The following is a 19,423-nucleotide window of genomic DNA, read 5'->3' as shown; positions in this document are numbered from 1 at the left end:
CATTTCAAAAGAAATGGGCGGAAAAGAGAAAAATGTATAATGCTATTCCGAATTGTTCGGATAGGATTGGCTTCTGTGGATGTGGCCTTACTTTTTGCTTAATACGCAGTTTTCTTTCATAACTCAATATTGGAGACGATATATAGAGTCATAACAGATTTTTTTGACTTCCAGCCCTCAAATGCAGCCTGTCTGGGAATCCAGACTTAAAGTAATTCTGTTTCTTTATCTGATAAGCATGAACCTACTGCACACCACAGTCCTGAGACTGTATGTCCATGTTTCAAGGAAGCAATGTTATGTGAGACTTCACTGCTATCTATTAAGTATCATATGTCATTGTTAGCATCCTAATACTCCAATTGTAAGATGAGGAGATATTCTGTAGCTTATGTGTTTCTGGGAAGCACATCATGAAAATGTCAGGATCCTGTCACACACATGTTTTGTCATTTTGTTATTTTGTAATCTACACTTTTATATAGCAGATTGTTTCTCTTTATATCTAAGAAGTGGATTTTCCAAATTATGTTTTATCTTAATCCTTTTTATAAGCAACGGTATCTTGTTTATACATTTGAAACTTATTTGGTCTGTCATGCAGCAAAACTTTTCTCAGAAACAAATGTTGTTTAATTAAAACACATTCCATATTTAAATGTTTTCTGTTATCGCTGAGCACTTCATAAATAACAAGCAGTCGGATAATTGCTAGATATTCAAAATCTCCTTGTAAATTGGGCAGCTGAACTGAACCGTGGCATTTCTTCCTGCAAGTCTTTCCCAAAAGGGCCATCATGAGATTTGTGAAATCAATTAATCTTTTTGTAGAGCGAGATGGCCTTCAGTTTCCTCAAATCTCCCCTGTAAATTAGGCAAATGAGCCACAATAAGTCTTCCTGCCTCTCATTCCCCGAAGTGGCCCAAAGTGCCATCTTGACATCCACGATGAGATTGATTTATTTTTCATCTGAAGAGGCATCAAGGCCCCCATATTCCTGAAATCCCTGCTGTAAATTAGGGTCCTGAACCATGATATGTCTTCTTGTCAGTCTTCCCCAAAAGAGCAATGAAACAGTTTGTAAGATTCAGCCATTTGTCATCATCAAGAGGCAAAATGGCCAACACTTTTCATGAAGAGACAGACTCTTTTCGTGAAACTGCCATTATGAAATATGCTACTTAGCATAACATCTCCCTCTGTGCATGTTTTTCAGAAGGGCCATCATGAGATCCGTGAACTCCGTCAGTTTCATTTCACCAGCTGGCCCGACCACGGCGTTCCGTGTTACGCCACAGGACTGCTTGGCTTCATACGACAGGTCAAGTTCCTCAACCCTCCAGATGCCGGACCCATAGTGGTACACTGCAGGTAAGTGTACTTACATAGAGGACACAGAGGTTTTGTACTGAAGATAAACTTAATTCCCTGGCGCTGCTGGTCAGTGGCTGCACGGGCAAGACAAGGACAAACAAACAGCCATTCAGATGCATAGCTCACATTTCTTGCTTATCACAGGGGAAGGCTCTGGGTAAACAGTAATGATCAAATGACTACTGGTATTTCTGTTACAAAATCATCTTTATAAACCTTGGATTGTTTTACAGCATTGGCCTAATTGTGATTTGGCAGATCTGAAAATATCCATGTTTTATTTTTGTGGTCTTATGAGTCATTTTAAAAGGCTTCTGACTAAACAATCAGTTTGGATAGTTCGTCAGAAGCCCCAAAATATAAGACTTTATCTCAACCTAAATCTAAGAAGCAGTTCTTTCCACAGGCTTTTCTTCCAGTACTTTTTAAAAAAAACTTTTTTATGGGTTCCCCTTTTCCTTGTCAATTAAGACAATAGGGCAAGGTATGATTACTGTTGTAATCTCTCAAACACGTCACCCTTTCTTTTCCGTAGCTTAGATCAATAGTGCTAACTTTTAGAAAGTGAATAAAAAGTTTTAGGTTAAAAAAGAATTTCATCTCCTATCTTCTTTCACCCATACACCGCCATGAAGAGTAGGAGGGGGAAAAAGTGATAGTATTAGGATCCCCATGGTGATACTATATTTAACCTCAATGTTCTGTTCTTTATGGGATGTAACAGTTCACTTCTGGAGCCAGGTGCTCAGCTGGCACAGGCATTAAAAGGTCAGCATTCTGACAAGCTATGAAAAAAAGGTTTTGAGTAGATTCCTCATCTTGTCTCAAGCATTGAAATTTAATTATTCATTTCATGGCCCACCTTGATACAACACATAGCTTTAGAGTTTTATTCCCACAAAGGGAATAAAATGACTAACCTTGCCATGGTTAGTGCTTAATGGAATCAAAGGACCATCATACTATATAGCACTTTTTCTAATCTCGCAGACCTCACAGAGTGCTTTAGACTACAAGTCACATTTAATCATGCATCCATACAGTGATTTATTCTTTGCACTTTAGCTATCACACATAGCTGCCCAATTTAGAATGACCAGTTAACCTAAACATGCATGTCTTTGGACTGTGGGAACAAGCTGGAGTACCAGGAGGAAACTCAGAAGATGCAGACTCCACACAGAAAGTCCTATACAGTCACCATTGTGATTCAGAGATGAATGGGTACAATTTAACCAGAAATTGTATGTGGAGTACAATATAGATTTTTTTTTTTTTTTGCTGGAATGAAAGATGCTTTTGTTCAGTTAACTAAAACTAACCATTTGGATAAGTCTTTGGAGCTTCCCACTAACAAACAGCAAACCTGGTTGCTTGGCAGTCCCTTGCCAAATTAGCCATTAGACAGTAAACTGATGCATGAATATTGCTTTATCTGTATATACTCAAGTTCCCATCTTTTTAGCAAATACTATAAATCAGCGTGTCTAAGGTTTGGGAAAGATGTGTGTTACAACTAAAAAAACACTTGGGATTATTAATAATGGAAAAGTCAAAAGAGACACACACTCAAAGAACAAAATTGGACACACAAACAGAGAATGAAAAAAAAAACTGGATGGACAAATGAGGCGAGCAGACACATAAAAGACAGCCAGTAAAAGTATGTGGACAGACAGGCAGGAAGTTATGGCAGTCACTTCCAATTTCCGGGGGCACTCTGATGCTATTGGCCTGTGTCATGAGGCTTTCAAACACGCACAAGCACACACACATAGAGGCCCAGCAGTATTCTGGTCTCAACATTAATCACAGAGGTTGACAGGTAATCTGCCGAGGCGCCCCCTCCTCTTCTCTCTTCAACTTTCTATCTTTCCGTCCCTCACATCTTATCTCTCTCTCTCTCTCTCTCTTTCTTTCTTTTCTGTTTCTTCTCTTGCACGCTCTCTCGCTCTCTCTCTTTTAGCTGTCTCTGAAAACTGTCAGCGGAATTGTAAATTGAAAGATGGGTTTTTCCCCTCCCTCTACACCTCATTCTCTCAGTTTCCGCTACATCCCTCCATCCGTGCCTCCTTTCCTCCCTTGATATCTCCCCCGTGACGGCCACTTCTATCACTCCCAGTCGCTAAACTCGTCCAACCATTCCCTTTCCATCCCTCTTCCCCTCGCTCTTTCAGTCCATCCATCTGTTGGTTTGCTTGTCTGTCCATATCTTCCCTCCAGGCATTGGTGTTCAGAATGTGTCGCCTCAACACCTGACATGGGCTACTAAAGTCTCCACATACTTATGCTTGTCAGTTAGAAAGTAAAAGAGAGCAATAGAGAAAGACTCTGCCTTCATACTAAACTCCATTAACATTGCTGAGATTGCAAAGTTAATAGGTTTTTCTGAGTTACAAAACTCAGAGGTTTCACAGTGTATTTCTAAAACATAGTAATAAGATATAGGATACCTAATTTTAATTTTATCAGCCATTTAAGTGAGCATTTACTGATCTGATAAGAACACAATAGCCCAGAGTATTCATTCATTGGAAACAACTTAGAGTATTTTTTATTTATTTTATTATTTATTTTACTTTTCTTCTGAAAAGAGTTTAAAACATCAATTTATTACAATTACTGGCAATTATATACAATTAATATAGGCATAGGCTCCAGCCTATTCCACTATTGGATTAGTGGAAGAAAATGGATCTTTCTCATACTAATATCATCCTGTACTACTACATATAAATATGCTTTTTTTACCTGGCTGATGCTAATTTCCATCTTGAGGTGAGAGAACTCAGAATTTAAGGTGAGGTTCTGAGTGTGTTATACCTGCTGGAACAGACCCCAGGTGTGGCTTAGCTTAGACTCTGTGAAGTCACTGTATCTAGCAAAGAAATGAATCCACCATGCCATATTTTTTTTCATTTGTCTTTATAATTGACTTGATAACAGTTGTATTTACTAAACTACAAGATACTCCCCCCCCCCCCAGTTTGTCAGTGTTCTTAGGGACACATTTACAGAGAAAAGAAAATTAGCATAATGCTGCAATAAAATAAAAAAAAGAACTTTGACGCGGAGCGGAAAGTTGTGCAGGTGAATTAATATCAGTGCAGCAATTTATAAACACAGATGGACTCATTTCTTTAAAAAAAAAAATGATCAAAGCAACCTATCAAGACTAATGAGATGCCTGGGATGGGAGACTGCTAACTTCACAAACGTACAGCACAGAAACACTTTATAACTTTAACACCTTACGTTTTAGCATACATTTCGCTGCCAAAACAAAAGAGATATTCAGACCAGGGAGAGAAGCAGGAAGACAAAATGATATTCTCTGATACAAGGGCAAAATCTTCAGTCAGATTCTGACCTCACTCAGGGAGTGCTCAGTAAAACTGGGAAGCCGTTCTCTGGATGACTCCAGACAGCTCAGACAGAGTGCGGGATTCATCTTTTCCACTGCATAAATCTGTGTGTAACAGCCCATCACCAATTTTTGTGCCGTGAAAGGGAAGCTCCTACAAATACCTATGCAATATGGCTGCCCAGAGATCTGACTGCATCGTTTAAAAAAAACAAAAGAAAAAGAAAAACACTACAAATTATTAGAAATAAGTCTGTATGTTAGTTGCATTACCCAAAATGTCAGTGTTGAAGGGTTAAAAGTGATTGGTCTTACTGAAGGATATGAACAGGTCTCTGTTGTAAATGAGACATTGTGTCTCAGTGGGACTATCTGTATAAATAAAGGTTAAGAATAAAACAATTAAGTTGTTCATTATTACAATTTTGTTAGATTGAGAGTATCATGTTTGTTTATGATTGTCTCCAGTGCCGGTGCAGGGAGAACAGGCTGTTTCATTGCAGTGGACATCATGTTAGACATGGCGGAGAATGAAGGCGTGGTGGACATTTTCAACTGCATCCGAGAACTAAGGTCACAACGAGTCAACATGGTTCAGACAGAGGTAAGTGTAATTATGGAAAATAGATATAAATCATAGGCAAAATATCAATGACCATGACAATTTGCATATTAATGATCAAGCAACTGACCTCACAGCCCATTGTTCATTCAGTGCGCTGGTTTCAGTTATTGTGCAAATGTACTGTTTATAAGATTGGGGAAACCTGCAGTCAGCTGAGACTGAAGAAGTCACTTGGATGAGTGACGAAACATTGAAGATGCTACGTCCACATGAACAGAATCAACCTTTTGGGGCATAGGCAAAATAATATCTAAACACAGATGATGTTGAGTCTAGTTGGTCAAAACAAGTGGGTGTTCAGGTACGGCAGGCTGCTGGCTTAGACAATCATGAAAAGTTATGCATTATGGATTTTTAATTTTTCAAATAAAGTGTGGAGATTTTTGGTTCATGTTAAAATAAATCACCAGCACCTATTGTAATTATTACTGACTTGAGTTCTACAGAGGCTTTCCATCAAATTTTGATGAGCACATACTGGATACATTAACAAAGCATCTAGATACATTGCACTGAAGAAAAAACAACATTAACGTTTATTCCCTTTCAGTACCATACGTCATTTTGACTGCAGTTGTAAGTTTGAGATGTAGCATCGCAAAAAGTAAGACAGTATGGAGTATCCCAGGACTTCTAGCAGTCATCTATGATTTAATGCAGTTAGATTATTATATATTGAACATTAAACATTAAACATTCCCTAAATATCAGATGAAAACTAGTACAAAAACTCACACAGATATGGTATGCACCCAAACAAACACAAATTCAGACATAGACAATTTTAGGAGAGTTTTGTGTCAATATGTGTATGCAATAGCTGGTAAGGAATATCAGAGATGAGATGTGACACCCCAGTCAAATGGATTGTATTAATTTATTATTTCTATAACAGATGACACGGGAGAGATTTGGTATATTGTCTGGTACTAGGGTAGTCACAACTATACAACAAGTTAAGATTTGAAGTGGCCAAGCATAAATCAGCACTGTTCAGTATTCCCAAAATACGGATGATGTTTCCTAAAACGTTCTGTCTTTGCTAGCTGGGTACTTGGGTTACTATCCTTTACATGGTGTCGTAATTTGTTCTAATTTAGTACTATCAAACGTTTTAAAGAGTCTGCATTTTCAAATGTTGGGTATTCCATTTTGGAACAGCAGCGTTCATTTCTTTTCTAAAGCTACCTTAAGCCGACCTAATCCGTTCCGCCTCTGCATTCCATTTGTGTTACTGATGAAAACCTTGCATATCCAAAAAGTCAACTTTTCCAGGAATAAAGAAAAACAGCCTCATTTTCAGACTGACAGCTCAAGCTCAGAGTATGAAATTGACTTTTGAATGGGTTTTAGAAGTGCCAGGTTCAGAAAAGTTACCTAGGGCATCACGTTGAGTGTTTTCAAATGACAGCAGTGGTATAAAAGCTAGTTTTGTGTATGTGTGTCTGTCTGTGCACATTCACGTGTGTTTTTATGCCTCTTGATACCAAGTTAAATGCATCCTGCCCTGTCTTTTGAATATGTGTGGGAGCAATTTGTGTCAGTGTTGAAGCTGCTTGATGCTATTATAATCCTGCTCCACACAACACAAAGCAATTAATCTTTTAAAAGGCACAGGGGAAAGAAGAGTGTGCGTAAATGTTTCAGTGAGTATGTGACGTGCATGTGTGTATACATGTGTTTTTGCGCGCAAATGTGTCTGTGCATGTCACTGGCATAGGTAATGGCCAGGAGAGGTCATTTCAGTGATGCTTTTAAAGCCTCTTCTCTGCTCCAAGGGCAACAATTAACATTCAACAGAGAGAGACCGAGAGATAAAGCGAGAAGCAAATTGAAAAAGCGAGAGGCAGCAGACAAACACAAGTGTGAGAGGAAACGAGCAACAGAGAAATAAAAACGGAGCCAACCCCAGATAAAAATGCACCGATAGGGGGACAGAAAGAGAGATAGAGGTAAATTAGCATGCACGGTGGCTGCTGTAGCTCATGGTAGCTGATGCATTTAGCGCAAGCTAGTGATTTGGAAGACAAAGAACATACTTGAGCCAGACCACAGAGGCACCACTAGCAAAGCACTGTGCCCTTTTAAATCACTTTCAGGCTCCCACAAAAGCACAAGCATGCAAATAATATTCATACACAAAGCAAACAAAAGTTGTGTTCACATTGGAATGTTTGAGTTTGTTGTCAGCTTGAAAAGACTTAATGCAGCTTTGCCCGACTGCATCATCTATTCCAGAGCTGTCATTGCTTACAGCTACTGTGAGGCACTGTGGTCCAGTCCAAGGGCTACAGGCAGGTTCAGTGCTGTTTGCTTGCATAAGCCAGTTTTGTATTTCAGTGAAAGAAATTTTGACTCCAGAACTCATTTTGCTTTGGTGCAGGAGCAGTATGTGTTTGTTCACGATGCCATCTTGGAAGCATGTCTGTGTGGAAACACAGCCATACCAGTGTGTGAGTTCAGAGCCATTTACTACAACATCAGCAGGTTGGACCCACAGACCAACTCCAGCCAGATCAAAGATGAGTTCCAGGTGAGCACGCACATTCACACCCGTTTGTCTTTTGTCATTTTTGGGAACACTCGCCACACGTGCATTTGAACAACACCCTAGCTGATAATGTGAATGTGTGGGTTCAAGTTAGATTGAAGGTTCAAATCATTGCTTTTCTGCCCGTCAGACTCTAAACATAGTGACCCCTAGAGTTCGTCCAGAGGACTGCAGTGTGGGTTTGCTACCCAGAAACCACGACAAGAACCGCAGTATGGATGTTCTACCAGCAGACCGATGCCTTCCTTTTCTGATTTCTGTGGATGGAGAGAGCTCCAATTACATTAATGCTGCATTAATGGATGTAAGTTTTTGTTTAAATGTCTGATTATGTATGTGTAAGCTTATCATACTTTGTATTGTGCTTTTTGATTGTTATTCGTTTCACCATTCTAGAGCCACAAACAGCCAGCGGCCTTCATAGTTACTCAGCATCCTTTGCCCAACACCATGGGTGACTTCTGGAGGTTGGTGTTTGACTACAACTGCTCCTCCATTGTAATGCTCAATGAAATGGATGCAGCACAGGTACAGGTACACACACAAAAAAAATCTACAAACATGTTCTGTACTTATTTTTGTCTAACTAACAAAAATACACTAGACATCAGCACCTGAAACTGACTGTACTATCAGATAGCCTGATGAATGTATCAGAGTTGATTTTTTTATTTACTCTATCACTTGTCTCTCCCATTTATTTCTATTTATTGCCATTTGTAACTGATTTGTAACATGGGCTACAGCAAGGATTCTTAGCTCATGGATCTGGCCAAGAAGTAAAACCTGTCCCACTTACTGGAAAGAAATGTCATGTGAATGTACTTGTTCTAACTGGTGGACTTCATTTTCTCCAACCCATTCTTATTTTCTGCATTTTGTCTTTTTCTTCCAACCTTTGTGTTTGTTTTCTAAAGTTATGTATGCAGTACTGGCCAGAAAAAAATTCATGTTGCTACGGCCCTATTCAAGTGGAGTTCATATCTGCAGACATCGACGAGGATATCATCAACCGAATCTTCAGGATCTGCAACATGGCTAGGGTACTAAACGTTTACATATTTAATACAGTACTTCTTTTATTTTATAGTTAAGTTATAAAAATTTTTATGAGATTAGATGTTTTGCATGTAGAACATCTAAACAGCATCAGTTTGTCTTTAGTCGGTGTCCTGGAACACACTTTGATAATTTCTCTTTTTTTGTCTTCTCTTCTCCTCCTTGACAGTTTTCAAATTACGAGTTCATGGCTAGATTTTGTGGCGCATTGCTTAATTCAAAGTCATGGAGCGCCTTTGTGTTTTAAGGCCTCTTCTTAATAAAATATGTGTTGTGGATTTCAAGGGACTCTATTATTTGACAAATGAAGCACTACTTTCCTGACACTTACTAGGAATACAAAATGTGTTTAAAGTTCAAGTAAAAGCAATAGATAGTGAAACAGTATACCGTGGAACACACCATAACAATACAGCAAAGACATTTTTTCATTGCATGCGACCTTTACTACGCAGTAGGCAGTTGGCAAAAGGATATGCAGCAAGGCTACCTGAGTCCTGGTTTGGTGACTACATAGAAAAAATGATAGTGATGTTGAATGTGGTAGAATAATGACAGTTGTTTTCTTTTTAACTCTACCTTTTTATCCTCCTCTTCCTTTTCTTGTCTTCTCCAACCTCTATGCACCTCTGTTCCCCTTTCACTTCTATTTCTCCTTTTCTTTTCCTTCCTATCTTCCTGCCTCTTCTTGTTACCCTCTTTTCATCTCATTTTCTAACTCATCCATGACCGCTCAACTCTAGTGGTGCCTTATCATCTGCATGTTCCTATGTATAGCACTTGGAGAACTCCCCGCTACCCTGCTATCTATATTCTCTCTCTCTTTCTCTCAAACACATCAGCGGTCTAGTGTGAAATGGCTCATATCATTGCCATAACAGCACATCCCACACTGCGAGTGCAGCTCCAGCCTAGCCGAGTCTCTATCGCCAATCACTTAGCCATCAAATGAGCAGAGAACAGTGAAAAAGTGGAAGGGAGAAAATGTTCGCAAGAAATACATGACAATACAAAGAAATAGGGGGAACAGACAAGTAGAATGAAGACACATAAATGCAGGGTACAGAAAATATTTTAGATTAGTGTTAATTGGTATAAGAGACTGGGTAATTTAGAGAAAGATGGATGTAGAGTAAAGGAGAGATGGAAGGGGAGAAAGTACATGGCAGGTGTACTGAAAAGACAAGGAAGGAAAAGTGGTATAAAAAATGATACTGCTGAATTTGTTTGGTTTGTGTGTAAATGTCAATGTGCATATGCATTTGTGACAAACATCAGTAAATCAGTCTGACAGTGATGGTGGATTTTGGTATTTTACTTGGTGCATGCCACTTGCCTTGGGCTAGACGACTGAAAATGTGCCATGTCTGCCATGAAATTGAATTAAACATAACAAGCTAAGGTCTTTGTTGAATCCAAGCCTATTTCTTTTGAAAAGACATTTGTTCAAAACCAGGAACTAATTGGAGCACAAAAGCCTGATTACATACAAAATGTGTTTTATGTATCAGTTTAACAAAATACTTACTTGGGTGGCATGAATGGCAGTGTCTCACTGGAATAAGGTCCTGGGTTTGGATCCAACGACTCGTTTTGTGTCCATCTCTCTGTATTGGTATTATGACTAGCAACCTGTGCAGGGTATGCTGCTTTTTGCCCTTTGCCCAGTGGGATAGGCTCTAGCCTCCTCATAGTCTGTAACCAAAAAAGTGGCTAAGAAAATGAATGGATGGATAATATTACCAAATAAGACCACAACTGAAAAACCAACTCTGTATTTGTTATAGTTGACCAGCTTTTCATCCAACTTTCCATATCATTTAAGCACAAACAGACCTGTTAGATGCAGATATATTTTCTAAAGTGAGCCAATGGGTTTCATTGGCCAACTTTGGTCTTAATTCTGAAAAACGGTAGCTTTAGCAATATCGCTGTGCATGAAATTGAAATGGTTCCATGGAATTACAGCATGATGTTGATTGTTGTGATAACAGCTATGTCAGCAGTGATCAAAACCCTAATCTTCACGTTTCTCTTCTTAGCCACAAGATGGTTACCGCCTGGTGCAGCACTTCCAGTTTATTGGCTGGCCAGCCTACAGGGACACACCTCTCTCCAAGCGCTCCATCCTGCAGTTGGTCAGGAGATTGGCTAAGTGGCAGGAACAATATGACGGAGGAGACGGGAGGACTGTGGTACACTGCCTGTAAGTATAGTCACACAGACACATGCAGACACAAATAATAGAAAACGTGATGAAATAGTAGACTGGAACAGTCACTGCTCAGTGAGATAACAGATCAACATAAATGGCAAGACAAATCTTCCCTTAGAGTGTATGTTTGTGACAGACAGAGAGGGAAGATGATTATAAAGTAAGCTGTGCACTTCTATAAAAGAACACATACACACTTTTAAGACAGATATTCACACACAAAAACACACTTTTTGTAGTTTTTGTACATGTTGAGTACCATTTCATGCTTTATGTTGTTCCACTTATCTGTCAAATATACACATGCCTCAGACTCAGCATTAACCTTGTGCTTGAAAGCCATATATATTCACTATTGATGTCAAAACGTCTGAAATGTCGGTTCATAAATGCTGTGAGACTTGTTATGAATTATCTCCGTTAAATATAAATGAGGCTCATGGCTTAAAAAGCCTGGAATGTGTCAAGTTTTAAAGAGGTCATCATTCATCTCTATTGTTATGTTTGGCTGTGCTGATGCATTATGGATCACCCACACGTCTGCTTGTGCATGCTACATTCAGATGTCCAGGTTTATTCAGTGTTTGGTACGGTGCTACTACTACTTCTGTTTGTACCAAATATATTTTAAACAACACTACACAATGTTTATTATACTACATAGATGAATGTGTGTTGGTATAGAAGTATAAAAACATAGCTCAGCTCGATACGAATTCACCCTATTTGAGCAGAGCAAATGAAGCTGATAATGAGGGAAGGAAACAGAAGCTGTAAAATCTATAGAAGAGAGAACTGCTAACAGTAACGTGTGTACACAGACACTGCCTATCTGTGGTGCTCATCCAATCAGCTCTCTGTGTAACAGCTCATTGGACCAATGAGGTATTGATGTGGGGTTTTTTGTTTTTGTTTTTTTAACAGTTTTTTGCTTATTAGCCTTTTCTTTCTTCACGTAACATAAAAAGAGGCAGACGTAAAAAAGAATAATTTTCATATCCTAGTTCTGAACTAAATTTACAGATTGTAAGTTATTTTTGAACATTTAAAAATAAATGTCCGTTGTAAAATAATCTGTCACTGTCAAATATTTTGTAAAGCTCTCAGTACATGGCTATGACTGTCATCCTTTTTCTGCCTGAAAGCCTAAATGGTTTAAGGCTGAAGCTTGTAACAGTCTACACTGCTAGAGAACAATGTGCAATTCAGCTATTAGCCCTTATATGGAGAATAAAAGTTTAATAACTGGTGTCATATATGTTAGTAATCACATGCTTTGACCTTCATTTCAAATAACCCTGTCACCTATAGATATAGATATGATATTAATTTGAGTAAACTCTGTCAATCACTATAAATTAAATGCTCAAACTGGTATTTTAAAACACATTCTATTTAAATCTGCAACACGTTTAATTTCTGTGAAATTAAAACACTAGCAGATAAATTAAGATAGGAAGACCATTTGGGGACTAAATTCTTTAGTTATGCTCAAATCCAGTAAATGTGAGCGACAGAGATGTAAGCTGTCTCTGCTTCTGGCTGAAGACAGCTACACTGGCTAATCAACCCCAGCTATTGATTTCACAGACTCAGTAATACTAGCGATAAGTAGAAACATGATGGTTCCATCAGTAGATGGTGAAAATTGATTATTTTTCTGCTCCTCACTTGTCCTGAAGGTTGGAATTTGATGCGTCTTTAATACTGAGCACATGTCTTACTTTCAACAAGTCACACTGGGAGGAGCTTTTAGAAAATAGTGAGGAGTAGCACACTTAATTCAGCAATCTGCGTTTGCTGTATTTATCTCGAGTTATATAGATATATATTTTAGATAAAGCGAAGTAATAAAGATAAGGTGCCTCTTTCTAACAAATTACTCATATTCAGCATGCAGCAGTTCATATCTAGACTAATGTGATTTCAAGTATGCCACAATTCATTTAAATCACATAGGAATTTATCTCATACAAACCACTTAACCACCAACCACTGACTGTCAGATCCTTTTTGCAGTAGATTTAGTTGTAATGTTTTGGATTTTGGTTTTGGCCGCTTTAAATATTTCACCTGAAACTGTGGATGAAGTAAACGCTAAAAGTAACCAATAAACAGGGGATGGCATCTAAACAATTTGGACTCCAATATATTAAAATGATTTTTTCAAAGCTCAAATCACATACCATACACAAAGGCGAACAAGCAAATATCAACCATTTATAAATACCTTTAAAAGAAGTGCTAACCCACCCACTATAGTAACCCATCTCTTCAGAGAAACTGGATGCACAGCTACAGTGGGGCAAAAAAGTATTTAGTCAGCCACCGATTGTGCAAGTTCCCCCACCTAAAATGATGACAGAGGTCAGTAATTTGCACCAGAGGTACACTTCAACTGTGAGAGACAGAATGTGAAAAAAAAATCCATGAATCCACATGGTAGGATTTGTAAAGAATTTATTCGTAAATCAGGGTGGAAAATAAGTATTTGGTCAATAACAAAAATACAACTCAATACTTTGTAACATAACCTTTGTTGGCAATAACAGAGGTCAAACGTTTACTATAGGTCTTTACCAGGTTTGCACACACAGTAGCTGGTATTTTGGCCCATTCCTCCATGCAGATCTTCTCGAGAGCAGTGATGTTTTGGGGCTGTCGCCGAGCAACACGGACTTTCAACTCCCGCCACAGATTTTCTATGGGGTTGAGGTCTGGAGACTGGCTAGGCCACTCCAGGACTTTCAAATGCTTCTTACGGAGCCACTCCTTTGTTGCCCGGGCGGTGTGTTTTGGATCATTGTCATGTTGGAAGACCCAGCCTCGTTTCATCTTCAAAGTTCTCACTGATGGAAGGAGGTTTTGGCTCAAAATCTCACGATACATGGCCCCATTCATTCTGTCCTTAACACGGATCAGTCGTCCTGTCCCCTTGGCAGAAAAACAGCCCCATAGCATGATGTTTCCACCCCCATGCTTCACAGTAGGTATGGTGTTCTTGGGATGCAACTCAGTATTCTTCTTCCTCCAAACACGACGAGTTGAGTTTATACCAAAAAGTTCTACTTTGGTTTCATCTGACCACATGACATTCTCCCAATCCTCTGCTGTATCATCCATGTGCTCTCTGGCAAACTTCAGACGGTCCTGGACATGCACTGGCTTCAGCAGCGGAACACGTCTGGCACTGCGGGATTTGATTCCCTGCCGTTGTAGTGTGTTACTGATGGTGACCTTTGTTACTTTGGTCCCAGCTCTCTGCAGGTCATTCACCAGGTCCCCCCGTGTGGTTCTGGGATCTTTGCTCACCGTTCTCATGATCATTTTGACCCCACGGGATGAGATCTTGCGTGGAGCCCCAGATCGAGGGAGATTATCAGTGGTCTTGTATGTCTTCCATTTTCTGATGATTGCTCCCACAGTTGATTTTTTCACACCAAGCTGCTTGCCTATTGTAGATTCACTCTTCCCAGTCTGGTGCAGGTCTACAATACTTTTCCTGGTGTCCTTCGAAAGCTCTTTGGTCTTGGCCATGGCGGAGTTTGGAGTCTGACTGTTTGCGGCTGTGGACAGGTGTCTTTTATACAGATGTTGAGTTCAAACAGGTGCCATTCATACAGGTAACGAGTGGGGGACAGAAAAGCTTCTTACAGAAGACGTTACAGGTCTGTGAGAGCCAGAGATTTTCCTTGTTTGAGGTGACCAAATACTTATTTTCCACCCTAATTTACGAATAAATTCCTTACAAATCCTACCATGTGAATTCATGGATTTTTTTTTCACATTCTGTCTCTCACAGTTGAAGTGTACCTCTGGTGCAAATTACTGACCTCTGTCATCATTTTAGGTGGGGGAACTTGCACAATCGGTGGCTGACTAAATACTTTTTTGCCCCACTGTAGGTCACTTTCTTCCTAATATGTTCATCAATTCAGTTTGTTTTAAACTTTATGAAGATGTAGTTTGCCTGTTGCCAAAGAGTGACGCTACAATTTTAAACTTGTAGTTTGGAAAAATTAAAAATTAAAACATCTATGGGAAAAATTAATGCTTGTTGGTGTTTGTTAGTCAAAATGAGTATTTTCCTTGCCCCCTGATTGCCCAGACTTTGGGCAATTTAATTAAAACAAAAGTAAAATTTTCTAATTGCCTAGGGTTAGAGTTGTAGTTAGCCATCACTGATGATGGCTTATCACCTTAGGGAGTTGGACCATCACAGTTATAGTCAATACTATTATTATTATTATTATTATTATTATTATTATTATGACACCCCTCTTCTCATCTATCATATCAAATTTAGTGCAGTGTTATATTAACCAAGAGTGATGAGCCAAAATAGTGTTTTATCCATTTACTGATCTGAACACTAGCATTAGTCTAGAAACAAATTACAGCAAATATTCTTTTTAAATCAGCCATATTCACACAAGGCTCCTGTAGTCTAGCTAACACAATATAAGGTGACTGCAGTTGAAGTGGCTTTTTAATTTTGTTTGACGTCAGAGATGAACCACTTTTCAAATCTGGTATGTTTCTATGAAGATGTAAAGGTTACTCACTTTCCTTGACTGTTACTGCTACTTGAGTCCTGACAAGTCTGAAAAGTTTCATTTTCTGGTTGTTGTTCAGTACTTCATAATGTTCATGTATTTTAGCCCTAAGATGTATTTGACAGGACTAATGTAAAATGTATTTGCTTTCATTTTTTCACCATTACCCTAGAAATTAGTTTCTGACACTGAAGCAACTGTCTGAAATTTTAATCTAACATGAAATCAAGAAGTGCATGAGCAATACTTTTGCTTTTTAGTTGACTAATAACTAATGAAATTCAAACTAATGGGTGTATGTATAAAAAGGAAGAATTGCAAGCTTGCAGTCTGATATTATTGTATAAGTGGTTCTGAGACAGCAACAAAAACTTTCCATATTTATTTTTAACCTTCTGAAGTGCTTCTAAAAAGCTTAGATTATAGACTTTCTATAAAAAATTCAGTCACTATCACTAACAAAGGTATTCCGAGTAGACTGCAAGCTGTAGCCGCCTTGGCATTCCTAATGCAGAATAGGTAGGCAGTGGATGATTTTTCTGATGGCTGTCACTCCACCTCGCAGTACCTAAATGTTTTATTCAGTCTCAATACTGAAGGAATTCAGCTGGAACCAAGTGAGATGGGAAAGTCTGGAGCTGTTTTCATGGTGGGTGGTCTGACTTTTCACTGGCAGAGCACTGACTGCTGATTGGGGCATATAGCCAGTAAACACACAATATATATATATATATATATATATATATATATATATATATATATATATATATATATATGTATACATAAATATGTTTGTGTTGCTGGATCACTTTATACAGATGGCCCTTTGTCATCTATATAAAATGTTCATAAAGGCTTTTATTATTATTTTGATTTAAGTCAAACACATTTATTCAAATTTCTAAAATCCATTAGTGGCCTCTTTCTGCATACAGTGGCAGGTTTCTTTGTACTGAATTCTCGCTCTGTCACTTGCTGTCACTCTCTGTCCCTTAAAGCCTTTTTTCTCAACTCACATTGTCATACTTGTCACTTTTAATGCTAAAGAAACATCTAATATCTCCAACTTGGCTTTCAGGATCCTATTTACTCTCTACAGTGACTTGTTTTTCTGAGAGCTAATTAAACATTGTTTAGCTTTGTAAATCTGCTTTTTTCCACATTCTGTCATCTATACAGGCTACAAGAAGGAATATAACAACATATATCACCAAACCTAATAATTTTTCCTTATATCCCCTTAAAATGTTACAGGTTACTAAACAGAAACCATTCGTTAAATACGTCACAACACGCAAACTAATTTAACCTCTATAGCCTGTTTTATAAGCTTTATTAAATTTCCAACTAGTGTTTAGGGTCCATACAATTTCAGGACATTATCCAATGACTGTCCTGGATAAGCAGTTAGGAGAATACCCCACAAAACTTTTCTAATATTCTCTCTACACCTGTATCTTTCCTTCATCTCATTCCATCCTGCTTTCTTTTTGACCTCACTATGATTTTCTTGACCTCCAGCTATGTTTCCAAAATGGTGATGATGTTTAATACTGAAGAGCCTCTGTCTCCCTTTCTCTCTTCATTTCTTGGTTCTACTCCTTTGTTCCTCCTCCTTTACAGAACTGGTGGTGGACGTTCTGGAACTTTCTGTGCCATCTGCAGCATCAATGAGATGATCCAGCAGCAGAATATTGTAGATGTTTTCCACACTGTTAAAACCCTGAGGAACAACAAGACCAACATGGTGGAGACTATGGTAAGAAATCACAATACATACGTTTTTGTCTCTGTGGTAGCAAACATGCAAGTATTCCCACACTACCAAAAATTTGTATTCACATACAGACAGGTCACAGCTGTTTCAGTGCTTTTCTCATCTCCTTTGTAAAGAATTTCTCAATTTGTTACTCACACCCATGAACTAAAGCACACCTGCTCACAGATGCAAGGTAAATGGATTATAACAGGCAATGTTCAGTATTTGCCAAAGCTTTAGTCCTTTAGTGGTATAAGTGAAGATTTAATTGTGATTGGCTATGTTTTTTGGGGTTTTATTTGTTTTTTTTGTCACCATAAAGCAAAGATGTGGGTAAAAAGTGCTGGTGACCCTAAACTTTTTAAAAACTGGCTTTAAATTCCTAAAGGAGAAAAAGGTAAAACTGAGATGTCTTTGAGGTGATACCTCATGGTGTCATGGTGTTCTGGAGTGGCATAATATTCAGAGATATGTCAGAGAGTTGCCTATGGCACCCATATGATCTAGCTCCTCCAATCATGTGATTACCCAAAACATATTTAATGTATGAGAAGAATGAACCAGTCGGACAACTTGAGCAGGAAGAAAAAAGTTGTACAGAAGTCTTATTTACAGCTATGAAATTTGCAATGTTTTTATGATTTCTTTCTTTTTTATTGCCCAATTACCCCATCGATTCCCTTGGATTACTGTTTAAGAATAGCATTTATGTAAATAGTACCGGAAATGTTCAAATGTTTTTAGTTTGTTATCAGCAGCTACTTAATCTTGGTAGTAAGCAGAACAGCTTCGCACAAAGTGTTTTACCATTCAGTGAAATTAACAACAAATAATGTAAAGAATTCAAATAAGTATGGATTTATTTGACTCTTTGTTTCTTGTCAGTCAAAGATTAAAAGTGTTTCATTGTTCTTAATTCTTTGCCAAACATCCCAAACCATGAAACCATCTGGACATCGCACGTCATCACAGCTAGAGAATGATGACAGAATTGTTCATAAAGATGTGGCATTGGATTAGTTCACCCACATACTGCAGGCCAGCCAATCCAATCCTTTGCTGTCTGGCTGAGGCCAATATTATCTGCTATGCTGATAATGTTATGATTCTCAGTTCATGAATTATGACTCATTTTCATTGGTAAATATATGGAAATTGTGTTACTGTGTTCTATACTCGTCATCGTCGGTTGCATATTATGTTGTGAATTATATGTCACGAAATTTCATTTTTTGGTTTTGATTACAGTGCTCCAGTACTTTTTTTTTTATTTATAAATAAGTCAATATTTAGTAAATAGTTATGAGCGTAGAGTTTGGTTTTATTATACATGTTTGAAGTTTAAAGCCAAGCTGGGAGTGCAGCTATACATTTATATTGAGAGTTTGAGGGAAACAAAGCCAAATTTCAAGAATTTTCTGACTTAGCTTTGCTCGTTGTTTTATTTCTACACAGGAACAGTATAAATTCTGCTATGAAGTGGCTCTGGAAGCGCTCAACTCCTTCTGATTGGGTGTGGGCTAAACATCTCTATTCCCAATCGGCCATTTGTCGATGCCTGCCATTCTCAACGCAACACTGGGAAACACAGAGGGCAATACTGCTTTGTGTTGACCTGAATCCGACTGACTGTGTGTGTGGGTGTGTGCACGCACGTGTGTGTGCTTGTATTTGAGTGCATATGCACGTGGCTGTGTGTGAAGAGAGGGCATGCTTGCATATTTGAGGAAGTCTTTATCTATATGCGTGCCTGCAACAACACACACAACAAACCTGTACAGAAGAGGGAAAAGGCAACAAACATGCACACTGGTGATTTTAATGTCTGTTTGCTTCAGCAAGACTGGGGACTTTATATGCTTGTACAAAGAAAAAAAAAATATGGTAAACAAAAGACAAATGTTTAAAAGACGCACCAC

At 38.4% G+C, this 19,423-nt stretch overlaps 1 protein-coding gene across 3 annotated transcripts in view; it reads left to right on the top strand.

The window, feature by feature from the left end:
- The window catches only part of ptprt (protein tyrosine phosphatase receptor type T), a 332,562-nt gene extending 313,425 nt beyond the window's left edge, over window positions 1-19,137 (top strand). For 2 of the 3 annotated variants that reach the window (XM_085457270.1, XM_085457267.1), the window contains 9 exons: window positions 1,218-1,372; window positions 5,208-5,343; window positions 7,748-7,897; window positions 8,046-8,219; window positions 8,312-8,443; window positions 8,833-8,958; window positions 11,017-11,180; window positions 17,369-17,504; window positions 18,960-19,137. In XM_085457270.1, the coding sequence (XP_085313396.1) occupies window positions 1,218-1,372; window positions 5,208-5,343; window positions 7,748-7,897; window positions 8,046-8,219; window positions 8,312-8,443; window positions 8,833-8,958; window positions 11,017-11,180; window positions 17,369-17,504; window positions 18,960-19,013 (1,227 nt within the window). In that variant the 3' untranslated portion in view covers window positions 19,014-19,137. The remainder of the gene's footprint in view (window positions 1-1,217; window positions 1,373-5,207; window positions 5,344-7,747; window positions 7,898-8,045; window positions 8,220-8,311; window positions 8,444-8,832; window positions 8,959-11,016; window positions 11,181-17,368; window positions 17,505-18,959) is intronic. The other variant, XM_085457269.1, reaches the window with a different exon arrangement.
- The last annotated feature ends 286 nt before the right edge of the window (window positions 19,138-19,423 follow it).

The sequence above is a fragment of the Copadichromis virginalis genome, linkage group LG5 (genome assembly GCF_057382275.1).
Source record: "Copadichromis virginalis isolate Kocher_CV1m ecotype Utaka linkage group LG5, C_Virginalis_male_GT1.1, whole genome shotgun sequence".
NCBI lineage: Eukaryota > Metazoa > Chordata > Actinopteri > Cichliformes > Cichlidae > Copadichromis > Copadichromis virginalis.
This window is presented reverse-complemented; position numbering and strand designations above follow the sequence as displayed.